The sequence below is a fragment of the Chaetodon auriga genome, chromosome 11, assembly GCF_051107435.1.
Source record: "Chaetodon auriga isolate fChaAug3 chromosome 11, fChaAug3.hap1, whole genome shotgun sequence".
In the NCBI taxonomy this organism is placed as follows: domain Eukaryota; kingdom Metazoa; phylum Chordata; class Actinopteri; order Chaetodontiformes; family Chaetodontidae; genus Chaetodon; species Chaetodon auriga.
Genome location: NC_135084.1, coordinates 22,517,501 through 22,536,605, shown reverse-complemented (window position 1 = coordinate 22,536,605; position 19,105 = coordinate 22,517,501). Strand labels below are relative to the sequence as shown.

Genomic DNA, 19,105 nt, shown 5'->3' with positions numbered 1-19,105 from the left:
TAGGTGATAAGAGAGGAGAGAGGAGGGATGCCAAACAACGCTCCAGCTCCGCTACAGAGGAGGTGAAAGAAAGAGAGAGGAAACGGGAGGTAATTGCAGGATGGAGAGCAGTAAGCAGCAGTGTGGGGGAACAACAGGGTCTATTTCAGTCAAACAGGCATTTCAAAAGGCTCTCATGGCAGAAGGGAAAATGAAACAACAGCCTAAACAGGTGCATGTGAGGTGCTCTGCCTTATGAATGACTCAAAGCTGCATCAGTGTGTGTGTGTGTGTGTGTGTGTGTGTGTGTGTGTGTGTGTGAGGAAATTCAAAAGCTATTTCCCTTTTAGAATTTTTAAAATAGCTGCAAATAAGCGGTATTAAATTGTGCCTTCAATGGATGTCATTTTCTGAAAGACCTTTTTTGGACAGTATTTATTTTTCTGATTCTGCACCCTCTGTTGATAAAAGGAATAAAACGCTCTGCTAATGCCTTAAAAATAGTGATTTATATTTTAATTACTGATGTGTAGTCTGATGGAAGAACATAGTGTTACGTATTTAAATGCATTTAGCTCCAAAAGTCCTCTAATGTAGCTGACTTTGACCTTTGACCCCCCTGAGGAGTTACGTAAAAACTAATTTCTCCCTCGGAAGATGAAACTAGGACCACAGCAGGAGCACAGAGTAGGTGGCGTTACCTGAGGAGGTGGTGAAAAAAGCGACGGGCACACTTGCTGATGGGCTCCCTGTACTCGAGTATCACCATATCAGAGAGGGGGGCAGCGGGGGCATAAAACACACCCAGCGCTGCTTCTAGTTGGGCTGCAGACAAAACACAAACACACACAATGAACAAATGAATAAAATTTGGCCGAAATTTTTAAAGATAATTCAGCTCGCACAGTTAAATCCTTTACGTCGCAGCATAAATACTCCATGCACAAAAGAAAGTCTAATTCAAGTGCTAATTAACACCAAATTTAACAGAAGTTAAAATGTAAATAAAGTACAATAACCAAAACTTTTAGATTTGACTACTGAGGTTTGATTTAAACAGTGAAATTAATCCAAATTGACAGAAATATCTATAAAAGTGACGTTAGTGTTGAACGCAGAGACCCACCCTCTGTCCGTGCATTCAGCTCCAGTCTCAGCAGGTGGTTGGTGATCGAGCTCAGGCCACGGTAACACTCGTCTCCCATGATGCTCCAGTCCATGGCCTCCAGGACGCCCAGTGCCTCTTTGACCTGACCACAGCGCAGCCGCTGCTGCAGCAGCTCCCCAGGACCCATCTGGCCCCCAGTCAGAGACCCTGTCACATCGAGGCAGGTTGTGGTTTATTATTATAGAAAACAAAGTGGCAGCAAAGAAAAGATTAAAAAAAAAAATCAAAATTAAGAGTTAAATGCAGCAGAATCTCGTTCATCTCTTTACAAATAAATAAATAAACCACTAACCCAAACTAATACTTACTGAATCACTGAATTATCGACCAAATCAAACATCAAGTTAAACTTTTCTATTTCCTCTCAACACACAGCAGAACCGCATTACCGTCAGCCATCGGCAAAGCAACAGATGGTTCATTTGGAAAAGCTCTGACAACAGCTGTTTTTTATGAGATCAAAATGTACATCCAGCTTTTAATTTTATCCCATTTTATTATATCTTATACTTGTTAATGTTGGAGAGCTTTGCTCCTGGCTGTGTGTGACCATGCCGAACTTTGTGGAGCACCTCCTCAAGCATCGGTCTAATCTCTGGAGCAGCAGTGGATTGGTTAGACTGGCACTGACACGTCAATCAATTAGCCTGGAAGCCTGTTTAATCCCTTGTGTCTCCTCAGTGAGCATCTGAGTGTAAATACAAAATAAAAACAAGGTTGAGCTACATTGAGTTAACTGTTCAATTAAGGTCAGGTAATTTCCCAAAATCTTATTCGAACGCTGCATGTGTGAATGTGTGAGATCTCTAACTTTGCCCAACATCTCAGATGTCTGTTAAGAAGATGAGAGGAACTCCAAAACTGATTAGGCCCTTTGACCAGAGCTGATTGGTTGTGCCTTTGTTTGTGTGTGTACGTTAGGACTCTGTTGAATAATGGAAGGAGTCGGTTTTGTGCCCTTCCCGTTAGCGGAGGTGTCTCATTCTGTGTGTAAAAGGGCAAAGGTGCATGTGTGTTTCTTTATGTGTACTACTTTAGTACACATCCGAGAAGTGAAGGTGTTGAATACCAGGGGTGATTACTGCCTATTGTCACTCGATCATGACGGTGCAACAGTCGAGGCATCGTTAGCTTGTTTTGAGGCTGATGTGTGCTGAGGAGCAGAGCGACAACATCACACTCAAACGGATGCTGCCATAAATGATGATCATGGTGCGTATAAGTGCGTGTCACACATAATGCTACATACATGCTATGATGTGGTTAAGCTTACGTGTCCACTAAACAAAATCTGGACAGTGGTGGCACAGTTCTGGACAGTGTAGGTGATCACAGACAGCGGTGCTGTCAACGGGCCAGACTGCAGGCAGGCAAAGTCACCACTTACTCTTGTCTAATTAATTAATTGAAGAAGTTGTGTGTGTATGTCTGTGTGTGTGTGTGTGTGTGTGTGTGTGTGTTGGGGGTGGGTATGAGCAATTAAAATGACAAGCTGGCAATTAGCTAGCCCCCAAATCCCCTAAAGAGTGGGCTAATGTGGCTTATACATCAGCTGAGCGTGGTGCAGTTTGTGTTTATGAGTGTGTGTGTGTGTGTGTGCGTGTGGATGTGTGTGTTGAAGTCCTTGGGCTGGGCGTTAACGTCTGCTCCGAGCAGAGACAATGGATCATTGTGGTGGCAAGGACAAGTGAATTCTGTCCCACACCTGTCCACGCTAACTTATTTGAGCAGCTCAGTTCAGCGTCTCTGAGTGAGACACAAAACAACAGCAGCAGGAACAAACAGCTCCAGAGAATCATACTGTGCAGCATTAAGACCACAAGAGGACTTCAGAGATAAAACCACTGACAAACCGCTGATACGAATGACAGCCAGGCACTGAAGTCCTCTAAAATATGAAAGAATTTTCCATTGAAACTGTTAGATTTGGACAATGACTCAGTAAATTGTAGTTTTTAGTTTATGCAATCAATCTTCTTTTCAGAAATGAAAATACCTAAAAATTAGGGATGATGCTCATTGTAAGACGCCCGACTAATCGATTAGTCTCCAGTCGATTAGACTGGATAGACTTGACTACAAATGAGCTCTGCCTCCAAACGAACAGGCTGCAGCTTGTGCAGTGGAGGAGAGACTCCACCTTCGTGTTGCCATAATGCCCGCTGAGTGAACGTTCTTCTGCTTTCGTCTGTCACCAAAATAAATATCAAATAAGGGTGCACCAGCTTGAACGCTCTCTTTTACACTAGTTACGTAATTCTTCTTTAAACATCAACGATGTTTCACTAAATTCCCATCCCGACATAAGAATGACTGTTTTCCTTGCGTGTGGTGCAGCACACTCCCTGGTCTGCCCTTCCACAGCCTGTACCGGTGCAGGCCCAGCCGCGGCCAACGTGTGCCCAGATGAGATAACTCGGTGCAGGCAGGAGGGTGGGGGCGGGGGGGCACCGGGGAGGGCTGCCTCCTATGGAAAAAAGAGAACTTGGAGCTTGGCCAAGTCTTTCTTCCTCGCCGCCTCCCGACTCACTCCTTCTGTCATGTAGCGGGCCTTATGAAACAAGTCAATACAAAGAAGGAGCGCAAGCAAACAAACAAATGAGTTGGAGTGTGAGCGTGTGTGTGTGTGTGTGTGTGTGAGTGCGCGCGCGCGCGCACAGAAGCACAGAAATAGAAGAATACACACACGTGTGTGTGGGGGGAAGAATTATCATGGAGAAAAGACGTGCAGTGACTTTCTTCATCAAAACCTTGGCAGACGATCAGAGGAGGGGAAGCTATTGTTGGAAGACACCCTCCCCTTTCCCTGTGCACACAAGCAAACGCAGTTGAATACACACAGTCAAACACACACCCTCAAACACACACAAACTCAAATGCGCACAGTCCTCTACCTTCCTCCATCCACCCCCACACTCCTGCTTTCAAACTTCAGCAGAGAGCTGCGTGCCACTGTCACATCTTCTTTCCAAAGTCACAATTAAAGACACTGAGTGTGTGTCTGCGCGAGTGTGTGTGAGGCTGCGCGAGTGTGTTTGTGTACGAGTGTGTTAGAGGGTGAGGTGGCTGCTTCGGAAAACATTTTGATTGGCAAACTTTATCTGGGGGCCCCGAGGGACTGCGCAGCCACTGTAAACGATTTATCGGAAAAATGCATCCCAGAATGCACCTGGGGGGCTCTTGCCCCGGGGCGATTATTGAATGACCTCTGAGAGCGTGACTCCTGCTAACCTTCCCGCCCGTCAACAAATTAACTTCCCTCAGCAGTGAAGAGGTCGACCCGTTCAGCAGCCATATTTACACGCTGGGGTTCAGATACTGTGTCAGATCCAAAACAGAGGAAGAGCGTCTGAAGGGGGGCGGGCGCTTCATTAGGAAGAGATGACGACGATGCTGTGGAAGGTTACTCCATTATTCCTATTCATTTTCTATCAGCACTGAACCGGATCTGGTGTTCTTCTAAATCAAACCAGTATAACTGCAGCATTATTAAGGTTAGTTTATGTAGATTCACAGAGATGAACACGTTTCACACCAGCTTATAGAGCTCTACAGACTTCTGTGTGAGCATTTCATTTAAAGCAATGCGAACGTTTGCTTAGCATTTTTAACTTTTCGCACTCTTTTCAGGACTCTTGAAACCATCAGGTCAATAATCAGTTCATCAGCAACCATTTTGATGATCGACATGAGTTGCTTCAGGCATCTCAAATTTTCTTGCAGTTTGTGTAGTCATTTGTTTTTGAAATGGTATTTCTGAATCGTATTTCACCCACCTAGTCTGAATCTCAGAGCTGCTAGTGGCCCCCCATGAAAGGCCAACATCAGGATATCGGTTCCCTCTGGGCCTCCTTCCAGGCTCGTCCCCCACTGCAGTCTCTCCAGGCCTCCGAAGCAGCGCAGGTGCTGAGCTAGTCTTAGCGTGGCAGCTGAAGCTACCTCTTCTGCTACCAGTGCCATGCTTACAGGTGCCAAGCCCACATCAAAGCACATCAGCTCCCCCTGCTCTCCTCCTACCATGACCACGGCCCCAGCAGGGTGCCAGGCGAGGAGGGTGGGAAGTATGGGGCAGGAGGCCAGGAGTGAGACCCCCCGGCGCTGGTCATACAAAACCAGGGAGGAGTCACTCAAGCCCAGGACAAGTGTGGTCTCACAGGGGTGTCGTGAGCAGGAGACAGGATGGGACGGCAGCGGGATGCGAGTGACGGACAGGCGGTGCAGGCGCTCTCGTGCGTATTCGTACACGCAGGCTTCAGCCCAGGACCCCTCTCTGAATCCTTGGGGTCCTGCAGGTAGCTCCACTGTTAGCAGCTGGTAGGGCTGGAGCAGGCTGAAGCGACAGTCTAGGAGATTCCCTTCTGTCCGCACCGAGCTAAGGACCTTTGAGAGGAAGGAAACACGGAGAAAAGAGTGATTTCAGAGACGGATGCACACTTAAACATCCTCCCTATAAATCAGAACCATAATGCACAGTAACATCCCATATAAACTGTTTTCACTTCTCTCAGCAGGATGACACAAACTTCTACATTTGTTACAGCACATTCACACTAGAGATGTTTGGAGCATGGCCCTCTAACTCTGGAGTGTTTACTCATTTGACTCTAAAATTGCTTTGTGCATTTAGCATGCTAGCACTGAACTTAGACTGTCAGTATGGAAAACATTGTACCTGCTTAAAGTCAGTGTGTTAGCATTATCACTGTGAACAAGTTAGCATGCTGATGAAATTGATGGGGGTAAAAATTAGAAAAAAGCTAATATCTTAACAACTTCAGCAGACATCCGTGCTTTCAAGTGTGGATTTCTTCACCACAGTCTACCAAACTCAGATGAAGGCCATGGACATTACTGGATTTGTAGTGATACGTTGTGTTTTTATTTCTGTCTGTGTCTGTCTTTGGTCGTTGAGTGATCAAATTACCCTGTTGATACTGGAGTGGTTAGAGGAATTGCTGTTGTTTTAACATGTTCGTCGGTTTGGAAGATGCCAACTTGTGCCAGTACAGTGAATGAACTAACCTGTTTTTGCATAAAAGAAGGACATGGAAGACAGAGAAATGAGTCATAGCATGGCAACATCCCCAAACCCCCGGAGATGGAGGAAATGGAGCCGTCCAAACTGCTCATAAACACACAGCTGTCAATCAAGACAGCTAATGATAAGAGCTCCATTTTAACTCAAGGTCAACACCATCTTCTCCCTGAGCATGCCACAGCTTGGCACCCCGCGATAAACAGCCCCCTCTGTTTACCTGTGTGAGGAGCCAAGAGCTCAACACTACACACAGTGAATGACAAGAAACAAGCCCTTTTCGCTATTAAGAGGATGATACGTGAAGAAAGCTTGGAATCATTTGACCGATGGTGAAAATCTGAATTCAGATTATTGCTTGCTGAACCACAACCAGTTGGTGGGAGTGGGCACAATGGCCCCGCTAAGCAAGCTAGCATTGACACCGAGGGAGATAGGCCATGTCACGGGTGGTACTGTCGATAAAACACCCACAAGGAACCAGGAACAGTGGGTGGATGACAGGAGACAACAGCCTGTACTAAACAGCAGCCCAACAGTTCCACAGTCACTAACAGAGCTTTTTAGGAGGGATTTCACCTTACCAAAGCCTCTATCAGAGCCCTGTATTGACCGTGGCAGCTTTGGCTAAATGAGCCCATTTCTTTTCGCCGTGCAGACAGAAAGAGGGATCTGCTGCCTGCCTGCCTTCCTTTCCTTTCACAAAGCTGCCCGGCCCAGTTTTTTGGCAGGCATTGCCAAAAAGGGACTTAGAGGGAGGAAGAGTTTTTTTTTTTTGCCTGCCCATGGTCTACAGCAGGAGAGAAGCAGATGACTGTCCTCCTGAAAGCTTTTTTCCCTCTCCATAATCCCCCAGAGCTAGCTCCTGCTGCTCCCCAGGGGGTGGGTGCTGTGTGTGTGTGTTTATTTGAGGCAGCAGGCAAGAGGGGCTCAATTCATGTAAGGGGTGGGGTATCCTTGGTAGGGTGCGGTTCTCTGGATAGCTACATTTCCGCAGGGACAAAGTGACACATGCATTAAATAAACTTGCACACAGACACATAGCAGGCGAGGGTCCATCGAGTCCATCCCACAGAATGCTGTCACAGGAATCACAAGACCTACTTCAATTCCACAAACCCTGACCCCCCAACCACATCTCATCCTCTCAGCTTTTCATCCCGTGCCCGGCTTGCTAGTGCCCGCTGTGCCAGCATGCCACCGTGGCACCATCGGGGATGAGGTGCAGCTGATTCAGCTCTGCCTCCCCTGATAGGTGACCCTCCAAGGAAAAGAGAAGGGGGACAGCGTCAGCTACAGCTCAGAGGCAACGAGAAAATACTGCACGGCCTGGTTCAATGCGCATATTTCCAAGAGTTCGAGACCAAGTCGTGTTTTTATTCTGATGCATGCACAGAAACCACGTGTGATATGAGAGAGTGAGCACACATTCAACCCAACCTGCACTTCAGTTCACTGCTAAGTCATGCTATGATCATGACCACAGTTTGGTATTTATTTACTCAGTCCTACAGTAAAATTGAATGAAGTTAATGATTTTATTTTCACACCAGCAGAAAGTAATGCGCCTCAAACGACTGATCATCCCCGATGTTATGTGAATGTTTGAAAATACAATATATAACACAGATAGCTAGACAGCCATTTTATTTATCTATAAGAAACTCCTTATTATAATCATCTGATATATTGTAAGGCACCTCTGGCCAGCATTAAATGTAGAGTTTCTTAGTTCACGTGTGGCCTCATTATATTGGCTTCAAGGACATTTTAGGGTTCACTTTAAGATCCTTTCAATCACATTTAAAGACCTAATGATTCTAGATATTTCTACCCAATATTCGTCAGCTAAATTCCATCTGCATGATTTATGTCCTGACTTTTCCAAGAGCCCTGAGCTAAACTGGACCTGGACTTCCAAAGTCTAGATGGAGTCCCTTATGGGTGTTTCATTAAAGTGCAATATGTAAAAAGGATGCAGTCTATAAATCTCTAATCTAAAATAGTGCTGCAGCAGACCACACTGCAAAAACTGCATATTCTCACACTCAGTCACACATTTACCGTCACATTTATTACAGTCAGCACAGCAGCATTTTGACTCCGGGTCATTTTTAAGGCCGTGATGTGCTTCGTTTTACATTCCATGTGGACCGAGCAAAGAGAGGTGAAAGGTCCCTGAAGGCAACACAGCTGATTAGGAGATTAGAGCATGGCACTCGAGACTTTCGGGGTTGTGAGGTTTCAATCTTTCAAAACATAAGCTCTTAGACTGCAAACACTCGTGCTACCATAAGCATGACTGGCGAATGATGACATGCAGATTTATCTGCAGCTGATTAACATGAACTCTCTGTCGGTTGTTTGGCTCATCAGACATCATTTGAAGACCAGTCTCATTTTCAACTGGCTGTGTGATGTTTTGGGTGTCCTGTAGTAACCAGTGTGACTGCAGACATTAAATATAAATGTTCACTATGAGAATTTTCTGGGCATTCATCTCACAATTCTGACTAAAAGCTTTCATTATTTTTAAAGCATCAATTTAAGAGGTACATGAATAAAGTCTAACATAAACACATTTTGAGGCTCAAAACAACAGCCGGTCTTGAAAAGAAGTGCAAATGACTTCCTACATACAGCATGCATGTGTCATTTTAATATATTCATAAAAGCAAAGATTTGTTTGCCTCTGAACTCCAGAGCGTATTGTGACTTGTGAACGCACTGCATTCCCCGGTTCTGAGAGCATAAAACAGAAAAATGATGAATAAGGTCAAGAGAGGGAGTGAGCGAGCGAGTGAGGGGAAGCTGAGAGAGAGGGAGACAGACGGAGAGAAATGTGCACAAAAGATGATGAGAAAGAGTGGGAATGGAAGTGAGTAAAGAGAGGAAGAAAGGGGAGAGAGAGGGCTGGAGACATGGAGAGGAAGATGCAAAGAGAGAAGAGAGAGAGAGAGCGGGGGAGGGAGAGGGAGACAGACAGAAAGAGAGAGAGAGAGAGAGAGAGAGAGAGAGAGAGAGAGAGAGAGAGAGAGAGAGAGAGAGGGAGAGAAAGGCCTCTAGTAAGTAGCTTTCTCCTGGTTATTGGTTTCAGTGACTGGTCAAAACTATTCTTCTCCATTCTTCTTGTCTCTCTCTCGCCAGCACCTTTTTTTCCCCTCCGTGGCGTGAAAGATAAAGCGGACGGGCCCAACTGTGTGGCTGGCCCTTGTTCACAGCAGTGGCCTTTTGAAGCCAATTTTCCAGCTCACGGAGCAGAGAAAGACAGGGAGAGACGGGTAGAGAGAGAGACGGAGGGACTCGGAGGAGAGTTGAGGGATGAAGGGATGAGGGGGCTGGGGGGGGGTGGGGGGGGCGGCACTGGGAAGTTTTAGGTGTGAGAATTAGGGTTAGCGTTGAGGTAGTGATGTGAGAAAATGCACAGGCACGGCGGGATTACTAACCAAAAATATTCCTCACACCTTAACTGTCATAATTGGTACAACTGAACATAATTGTAGAACGGGTGGAACATTATTCCATTATTCGCAAGAACCGAAACTGTGGCAGCAGTGTTTCCTGTGTGATTTTTACAAAGCAGTGGAGCTCGGGGGTAATTCTGCACTTTGGATTCAACACCCGACCCTTTCATGGTCCAAATTATGATGGCGGTGCATTGCTGAAAATGCTTTTTCTACTGTACATGCTTTAATTCTGCACAATAAGACTGCAGCTTTTTGTGATTTAGAGGCAAAATGAGCCATTTTATTCTGTTAATTTAGGCTCCTTATCATAGTGTTCTAGCAGTTGTGGAGGAGATGAAGTGCAGATTAAATTATTTAATTTCTATGCAATTATACATTCTTTCTATACAAATTATTTCATTTCAGGTTGTCTTTCATGGACATTCTGTTTAGGTTTTTCTTGATTTTCAAGAGAAGAACGCCATGCAGCACGGCGCTGAAGTCAATAATACTGAAAAGAAAAACAGAAATCACACAAAAGCAGATCAAACAGCTGCAGAGAAACTGTTTGGTGACAGATAACAGGATCGTCACACGCTTAAAAAAAAAAAAAAAAAAAACTAAACAAAAAAAGTATGTTCGCAAACATAAACACGCATACAACCACAAAAATATGACTGAAAAAAGCAGGAAAACATTCATCTGGTGTTTCCTTTTCATTAAGATTATTAAATTCCAGGAAATGGTTTGCGTGTGTTTTTTTTTTTTTGGGGGGGGGGGGGGGGTTAAGGGAGGGAAGCATGAAGGAAGGATAATTAAAAATGTTAACTGGCTGCATAAAAACGAACTATGTATGTGTTTTTCTCTCCTTCCCACCCTCCACCCCCCTGCGTGCCGTGGCTCCACTTATCAGCATGAGGAAAGGGGGGGGGGGGCATACGAATTAAGACCACATAGGGAAAGAAATCAGACTTTTTTAAATGCCGAGAGACTGGCTAGAAAATTGGCTTAGTGCGGCAGATAGCGAACTGAACAAAAGGAACATATATATGAGCTTGAAGTGATTGAAGTAGCTGGCGTCTCCCGATGTGTGCCCGGCGTTTGATTCCCGCCACGGCTCTTACATAAACTGCTCGCTTAATTTCACACCGCGCATCTGAAAAATGACAACAAACGCTTTCATTAGAGCGCGATGCCGCAGCCCCACGAAGAGACTTTAATGTTCTTGAAGCGTGGAGGAAGGAAGGAGGAGAAGGAAGAGAGGAGGACAGGGGGGTTGAAGGAGACAGAGAGAATAAACTAGGTGAAGGAGTGTGATAAATGTGGAGAGCGTTCCAAAAACAACAAGCGGAAAAAGCAGCGAACAACATCTGCTTTGCTTATTTCAATATTCAAGTGCCCCCCTAGCTCCCATCCCTCCCTCGTTCTCTCCCGCGTGAATCTGTTTTCCTAGCACGCAATTGGTAACGCTCATCTTTCCTCCCTCTCGCAGACTCTCTCCCTTCTCTCTCTGGTGTGGTGAATATTTTGCATATGCTTACCGAGGTGCGCGGTATGAGGAGTGCAGTTAAGCCCAGTTCGGTAATTTGGGATCTTTCATCTGTTTTCGGGCATAAAGCCAATCCTATGTTGACATAGAATCGGGTCACGGGTAGGGTTTTGCCGGAGGCCATGAGGATGTGTGTCTAAGTGCGTGTGTGTGTGTGTGTGGATATGTAGGCGTTCTCCTTCACGCTGTACCACAGCTTAGCTCTCGTGCTTATTTCATATGGTGATGCATGAAGGTGCAACACAGAGGTGCCACCCTTGAGGTGACTAACACACCATCCCCAATCCCATCCACGGCAACACAGGTCTCCACTCAAAACAGCAGCTTTGTTGCCTTTTTCACTACGTCTTCACTCTGTGTGTGTGTGTTAGTGTGTGTGTGTGTGTGTGTGAGAGAGAGAGTATCTGAAAAAACGCACAGCTGGAGTTGTGATTTGTGTACTTGAGTTTAAGGCTTCAAACACCACTGAAAGGTCTTATTAAAGTCTTATTAAAAAACCTTTAAAGTTAAGAATTTCTGTCATGAGCACACACACAGTTTCATACTTTGTTCTGTCTCATATCTTTGTTTTGTTTACTGTATTTAATCATGACAATTATTAGATTTAGCTTAGCTTCTTCTGCATGAAGTTTTGTGAGACATACTTATGATGAGAGCTGAAGGAGAAAAGCTTGATTTAACTTGAAAGAGCCAGTGAGCAGGATTTCGAGTGTCTCAAACAAAAAGACAAACAAACACCACAAAGCCTTCACACTGTCAAAAGGTGGCAGTGAATGCATCGAGAAGGTGGCTTCCTGAAGTATAGAGAATGACGTATGTAACCTGCTTCAGTGACCCGTGTATGTTCTTTAAATTCCTAAATTCTTCCAAATTGATAAGAAATTTGGAACACAGGATTTCCCCTTAGTGAAAAAGCCACTTTTGTGTTAAAATGATGCGTTAAGGGTCCCAATGAAGGCATCCCGATTTCATGACTTTCAATGTGCAGAAGCTATGGTTCAAGTTCAAGCTCCTTCTGGATGTCTGAGCTCTCACTGCTTTAAACATATTGTAGATCGACTGGTAATCTGAGAGTTTCCCCAACGACGACGACTTGTTCCAACACCTACATCACTAAGACAGCAAAACACCACCTGGTGATTTCATGTTCCTTCTTACAATCACTTGTGAGCCACACCTGACTTCCTTCATATCAAGCAGCTATTCGCTCCCAAACAAACAAAACTGGTGGAAGCCAACAAGTCTGACTCTAAAATGACTGAATGAACTGCACAGCTCTGCGCAACGGCCCTGCCACTGGATATTCCCACAGTTACCCAACAAGACTCCACGGGGACAAGGTCGCAAACCTTCGCCAAGTCAACAAAACACACGTGGGCTGGCAAACTCCACCAATCCCTCCAGCGTGCTGCTACAGGTAAAGGGTTGCTCCGTGGTTCCAATCGGGGCCCCGTGGGTACACAGACTTAATTATCTTACCTGGCAATTTGAGCACGCTGTTTGCTCTCCACAACTTTTCCCTCATTCTATTTTAGAAATGCAGAATTTACTGGAGCATACAGGACTTTATTTGTGTACTATGAAAGTCAATAATAGCTTGATTTGCCTTTAAAAACAGCTGCAACAAAAGAAGTACCAATACCAGTACCAAGAAGTGAATATTGCCCTGGTGATTGATTGTTGTCATTTACCAACTGAATGTGTGTGTGTGTGTGTGTGTGTGTGTATGTGTGTGTGTGTGTGTGTGTGTGTGTGTGTGTATGCGTGTGTGTGCGTGTACCCTGAGGCCTTCAGTAGGCGAGCAGCTGAGCAGGACCAGGTTGTTCCTTTGCGTGTTTGTGGGGGTCCAGGGCCACAGCTCCTCACCAGGCTGGTCCAGGCTCCACCAGCAGAGCGCCACATCCTGCAGACGGTTGAGGCCGACACGCCTGAGGTGCCCATGGCCACGCCCACTCACATTCACGTCCACCACCTGGACATGGATGGTATGTTAAAAGGCTCAAATGAGCAGTACAGCCAGAAGATAAACAGCATAAAGGTCAACTGGAGGAGATGCACCAACGGAGTTAAAACGTATCTCATGATGAAGTGGAAGTTTCAGGGTATTTTAGTGATTCACCCATTTGGAGTCACCTCTCCAGCCCGTGTTAACACCTGAGGGCTCTCAAACTTCCACGTCTATAGCCTCAAATATCACCTCCTGTCCTTCCCCCGTCCTGTTTTTGTTGATGTCTAAGGTTGTTTTTTATCTTCCATTATTAATGTGTGTGTGCGTGTTTTGTTCTGTCGGGCTTGTTGTTTTAGTGATGTGCATATTTTTGGGAAGGTCCGCCACGCTCTACGGGCCACAACAAAGAGACGCACAGTAATGAGCTCTCGTGGCGCTTGTGGGGGGGGGGGGGGGGGGGCACACTCACACAGAAACACACACACATACATGAATGCATGCATGTATGCACACAAATACACATGTACATAAATATAGAGGCACTGATGTAAAAAGTGTATATCAACGCACACTTTTATAGACACGCAAAGTGCAGACACACACGCATGCACACACACAGGAACATACGCGCACACACACACACACACCACTAAACAGTGCTCTATCCAGAAGCACTTTTAAAGCAGGTGAAATTGCAGGTCTTACAGTGTGACCCTGCCTTTCATGTACACCACAGCTCATTTCTTCTTCACACACACACATATACACACGCGTACACACACACACACACACACACACACACACACACACACACACACACACACACACACACACACACACACACACACAGGTCTATAATCATACTGGCCTTTCATACACTCTATATCTCCAGTCACACTCACTAACACAATGAACCAGTTATCAGAGTGGATGGCTACCACACACACATTAGCACACACACAACCATACACACACACACACATGCGCGCACACACACGTCCATGACCTCTGTCACAGTGCAGAGTGTCTGGGACCTGACAGAAAGGCATGCTGTAAAAAGCAGGACTACAGGATCATCTGTGTAGAAACACACTCCTCAGTGCAGAAGAGAAAGGCGGGAAAGCAGAGAAACATGCAGAAATGTGTAAATCGACAAGCTGTACTGTATGAGGAGAGCAGATTTGAGGTTCAGTGGTCCATGTCTGCCCCTCTTGCCCCCTTGGGCAGATGTTAGCTTTGGACACAAAATACAGAGGCAAATTAAAATGATGGAAGTACATCTGATGATAAAGGGAACAAAGCGTTGCCCCAAACAGCTGAACGGGAGATCACTGACAGATTAGAAATGGAAAATAAGAGGAAAAAAAAATCTGAAATCACTGGGGTTAATAACACACTATCTCTGCCCCCCGCATGCCCCCTTCCATCCCTCCATCCCTACCCATCTCTTCCCTCTTCTAGTCTTCTTTTTTTCTGCTGGCGTTTGCTGGTCAGCAATAATCAAAAACCACTTTCTGTGGGCCGGATTAGTTTAGCCCCCCCCCCACAACACCCCCAACTCTCCCTTCTCCAGCTTAGCCCACTGGACCAGTGCGATGTGTATGTGGTTGTGCATGTGTGTGTTTGTTGTGGGGGATGGGTAGCTGGGCGTGCATGTGCACACGTGTGTATGTTGCAGGTTGCATGCACATGCATTGACAGAGGTGTGGGGTGTACAATATGGGGTGGTGGTGGAAGGGGGGTGTCTTATCAGGACTCTGCTTCTGGAGACAGGCAGGAACGATTGCTTTTACACACACCAACATGCACGCGCGCACACACCCACACACACCTTAACAAAAGGGCCTGGCAGTAATGTGATAATGCCAGGGTTAGCGGTTAGCCAGCTAGTGAAGGAGGACACAGTGCAGTTTTGTTTTGGGGAGGGAGGAACGGGACGGCACATAATCAGACCCGTTACAAGCACCTACACAAACACCTCCAGATCAGACTGCCTCTCAATAACACCTTTATGAGAGATTAATAGACAGAAACGGGAAGGATGGAGAGACTTAGAGGCTACCTGGGTATTTTAAAGCAAAGGGCCGTATTCCCATGGTGATTATGTTGAATACATTCACGGTCTGTGCACCTGTTGTGCTCCAAGATACAAACACGACAAAAGCTCATCATTTATAAGTTGTATCAAGCCATTTCATGGGATTTTATTAATATTTATATTGGAAGCAATGTCTATTATATGTTTTTATACTGTGCTGGGAAGTCCTGTATGTGACTGAATTGTGCTTTTTATTCTTTGCTTCCAGGTTTCACTCAGTCACAAACAGGACCTGGCTGAATGTGAAACAGATACAAGAAAAAAACATTTAGGAAATGTGGGAAATTCAGGACGACATGTTGACACCTTTCTTTTTTGTCTCTGCTTCCTCTTTGTCTCCTTCTTTCTCTCTCACAAGCACAGACGTAACACAGACACATTACTCATGCACACTCCGTCGACACGTTCTACTGCACCTTGATTTCAGAGGGTGAGAGTTTGTCTGTTCGCCTGCCAGTCTCTGGGGAGTCCTGGTTCTTTTGGTTGAGGTAGACTGCAGCCACTTGGCTCTGCTCCAGGAAGGCCAGCAGAATCAGCTTATCGCTCAGCACCGCTGGGAATGACATCACCACATTTGTCACTGAATGTCATGATTCAAAACAAAAAAACAACTGTACATTGTTGAGGTGACACGGTCTCCTTACATGACACAAACACTCATAGCCACACAGTTGGTTTCCATCTTTGTTATAATGTTTTAAGCAAAACACGATTCCTTCAATTAAGATAATTGGAAATACAAGAAAATGTGACTGAAGTTAGTTATCAATAAATAACAATAATGATTCACATGTTTTTTTCTATATTCTAAAAGCCTTTTAACTTCCATTAGCATGAGGACGCAGGAACTGTATCAAAAGGGACATAACACACCCAGAAGCCGAACACTTTCAGAGGCCAAACATTCACAGATGGATTCTTCTTTTTTGGTATTGATAAGGCCGATTCGTGACCCAGAGGAGGTGACATTAACCTCCTTTGAAAATTCAGAAATGTTCTGGATTTACAATCTCAGAATGTTTCATCCAAGGGAAATGAATGAAGAGTTCAGCATTAAAGGGTTGATATGGTTGTTTTTACAGCTATTTAATAAAGGATTAGTAGTTTTTAACAAGTAGTTTTAAACAGTCGTGGCCAAAATAGTGCTGGTGCAAACACTGCTAACAGGGGGTCACTGCTGCATGATCCCACAACACAGACCCCGCTGCCAATGCCGCCTGTTGGTTTTACGAGCCCTTAACGGGGATTCATTTGTGTTTTTACACAATTTAAACAATTAAGTTTAAATTCTGATAATGTTTGAATAATCTACAAGTTCTCACTTCATTATACTGCAGTACCACTTATCATTATCCTTGTCATAGCGTGTAATTTGTGTAGATTAGTTTGGAGAGGGAGGACAGAAGTTTCAGTTCTCCATCCTTCCCTCCCATCTCCCTCGTTTCTTCTTCCCTGCTCTTTCCTCCTCACCTAATTTTCCCCTCTCCTCTCTCCACCTTCTCACATCCTCTCCTCTCCTTTCCACCGCCTCCTGTATTCTTTATATCTCCTTCCTCCCATGTTCTCTCCTCTCTCCCCCTGTCGGTGTACTGCAGGCTCTAAGGCCTTTTTTGTGGTAGAAGAACACACTTGATCCTGTTCAACTCTTCAGGAGCTGCATGGAAACGCTGATTAGCAATTAAGCCCCCCTCTCCTTCAAATTAATCTGTTTATGAAACCAATTAAATGGAAAGGAGGGGGGTTGTTACACATGTCTCTCAGATATCCTGCTTTGAGTTGAACGAGTAAGGCTGCACCCCGAGATTTAGAAATCTAACCGCCAATTAACCGTGGCATGTGTGTATTTATAAACATGCGGGTATTGGTATGATTGCACTTCAAATCATCCTGTTGTGTGAAAATTTCAAATTAATATGCAAATGTTCACGAGGGAAGTGAAACATTGCTTGAAAATACAGAAAAACCTGCATCTTAAATCAGGTCAGTTGAGTGAGTCTGTCCCTATGTTGAAGTTGGATTATAAAGCATTTGTAATGAAAACTGGTTCAAGGCTTAAACCATCACAAAATACAGCCATTAATGATGCCTTGGCTTTCCACAACAACGTTTAATGCAATAGTAAGCGTCTTTGTAATAGATTACAGACAAATCAAGTTAAATGCAGTTTAGTATTGATCTCTATGGGTGTCTATAAACGGGATTAGGTTTAATCCCATTCATTCCCAAATGAAGAAGGGATATGAAACCAGGCTGTGGCCCAATCTGGGACCAGGTGGCTGATTTGGCATTAAGGGCCAGACCTTCATGACCCACCCGGACAACCCCCCAGACAGACGCGCACGCGCGCACACACACACACACACACACACACACACACACACACGGGCACATTAATAGTGTATATATGGACACATTCATACTTGCCCTCTAGACACATACACACAACATGCACAGATAGCTACATATACATTAATACATGCAAGCCTGCAAGCATGCTTTAAACATTCTACACACACCAACACACAAATGCATTCACAGTCACAAGCATTAAACAAACCAGCCACATGTTAAAGCACACACACACAGTCTCTTTCACATATATACACAGACACACACACACAGACACACACACACAGTCCTCTAAATCCATTTAATGCCATCTCCTCAGCAGCATGTTGACATAAGAGGCCAATGGGCTTAACCAAAGCACATTTAAACATGGGTAAATGAAACCGGCTATGAAAAATCACTTAAGGATGCTTAATCGTGGAGCATATGCGCAGCTTGGCCCAGCCATCGGCCAAAGAAAGCCAGTAATACTTTGATGGTGTAAAATATATGTAATCTACTGCTCTGTATGATGCAATCAGAGCTCATGGTGGAGACAGGAAAGTAACCGGCATTGAGGATGCAAAGTTTAAGAGAGGACAGTAAGCCTGCTTTGTCACATCGTGGAACAAAAACAGACCTGGCTGCCGTTGCTTGTTGTCTCAGTGAGGCAAATACGCACCAGGCCTCACATTCAATTCAATCCATGCAAATCAGAGAGGGGATTTTCTTCAGCATTCAAATACTGAGAGCCTTTTTGTTTTAGAAAGTTGTCCAATCCTGTCGTGAAAATGCAAACGAATTCTCTGTCATTACACAGTTTACACATTTTAATTCAGGATTTGACGACAGTGGAAATTATTAATCAATTAATGGACAGAAATACAATAATTTTGATAGTTTTGGTCATTTTACAAGCAAAAATTATCTTCTCAAATTAAAGGGTTTGCTGCTTGTTTGTATGATAAACAATCAAATATATCTTGGTTTTTGACTGTTGGTTTAGTAAAACCTTTGGCTCTATGATGTTGTGACTACGATCGAGGGAATAATTGGTAGATTAATCAATAATATAAAACAACCCTTAGACGCAGCCGTATATTTAACTTAAATTGATCATTGCAGGGATTGAATATGCAAATGTATGCAGACAACATTAAACCACTATTACCTAACACTCAGTATCTAACACTCAGTAATCACCATACACACACACACACACACACACATGCACGCACACACACACACACACACCTAGACCAAACACAACTTGGCTGTAACTGTAAACTGTTTCGGTAATTATACGTGGTAAATGTGTTCAATGGTGTGATCTGGTCTGGCTCTCTACTCTAATTGTCTCAGGCTAATTTAACAAGTGACAGATGTGAGAACAGCCTATAACCTACTACTACACCCCCCCCCAACCCACACACATACACACACACGCGCACACACGTACACACACAAAATCCCCGGAACCCACCCTCTCACAACCATTACTCTAATAATTAGTGCCTCTGAGGCTTTGAATGGAGCACAGTGGGAGGTGAGTGG

At 44.7% G+C, this 19,105-nt stretch overlaps 1 protein-coding gene across 1 annotated transcript in view; it reads right to left on the bottom strand.

The window, feature by feature from the left end:
* The window catches only part of wdpcp (WD repeat containing planar cell polarity effector), a 71,627-nt gene that overhangs the window by 19,431 nt on the left and 33,091 nt on the right, over positions 1-19,105 (bottom strand). Inside the window, exons 8-12 of the mRNA XM_076742468.1 lie at positions 15,640-15,776; positions 12,958-13,149; positions 4,924-5,527; positions 1,106-1,294; positions 681-804 (exon numbers count right to left, since the gene is read on the bottom strand). Coding sequence (XP_076598583.1) covers positions 681-804; positions 1,106-1,294; positions 4,924-5,527; positions 12,958-13,149; positions 15,640-15,776 — 1,246 coding nt within the window. The remainder of the gene's footprint in view (positions 1-680; positions 805-1,105; positions 1,295-4,923; positions 5,528-12,957; positions 13,150-15,639; positions 15,777-19,105) is intronic.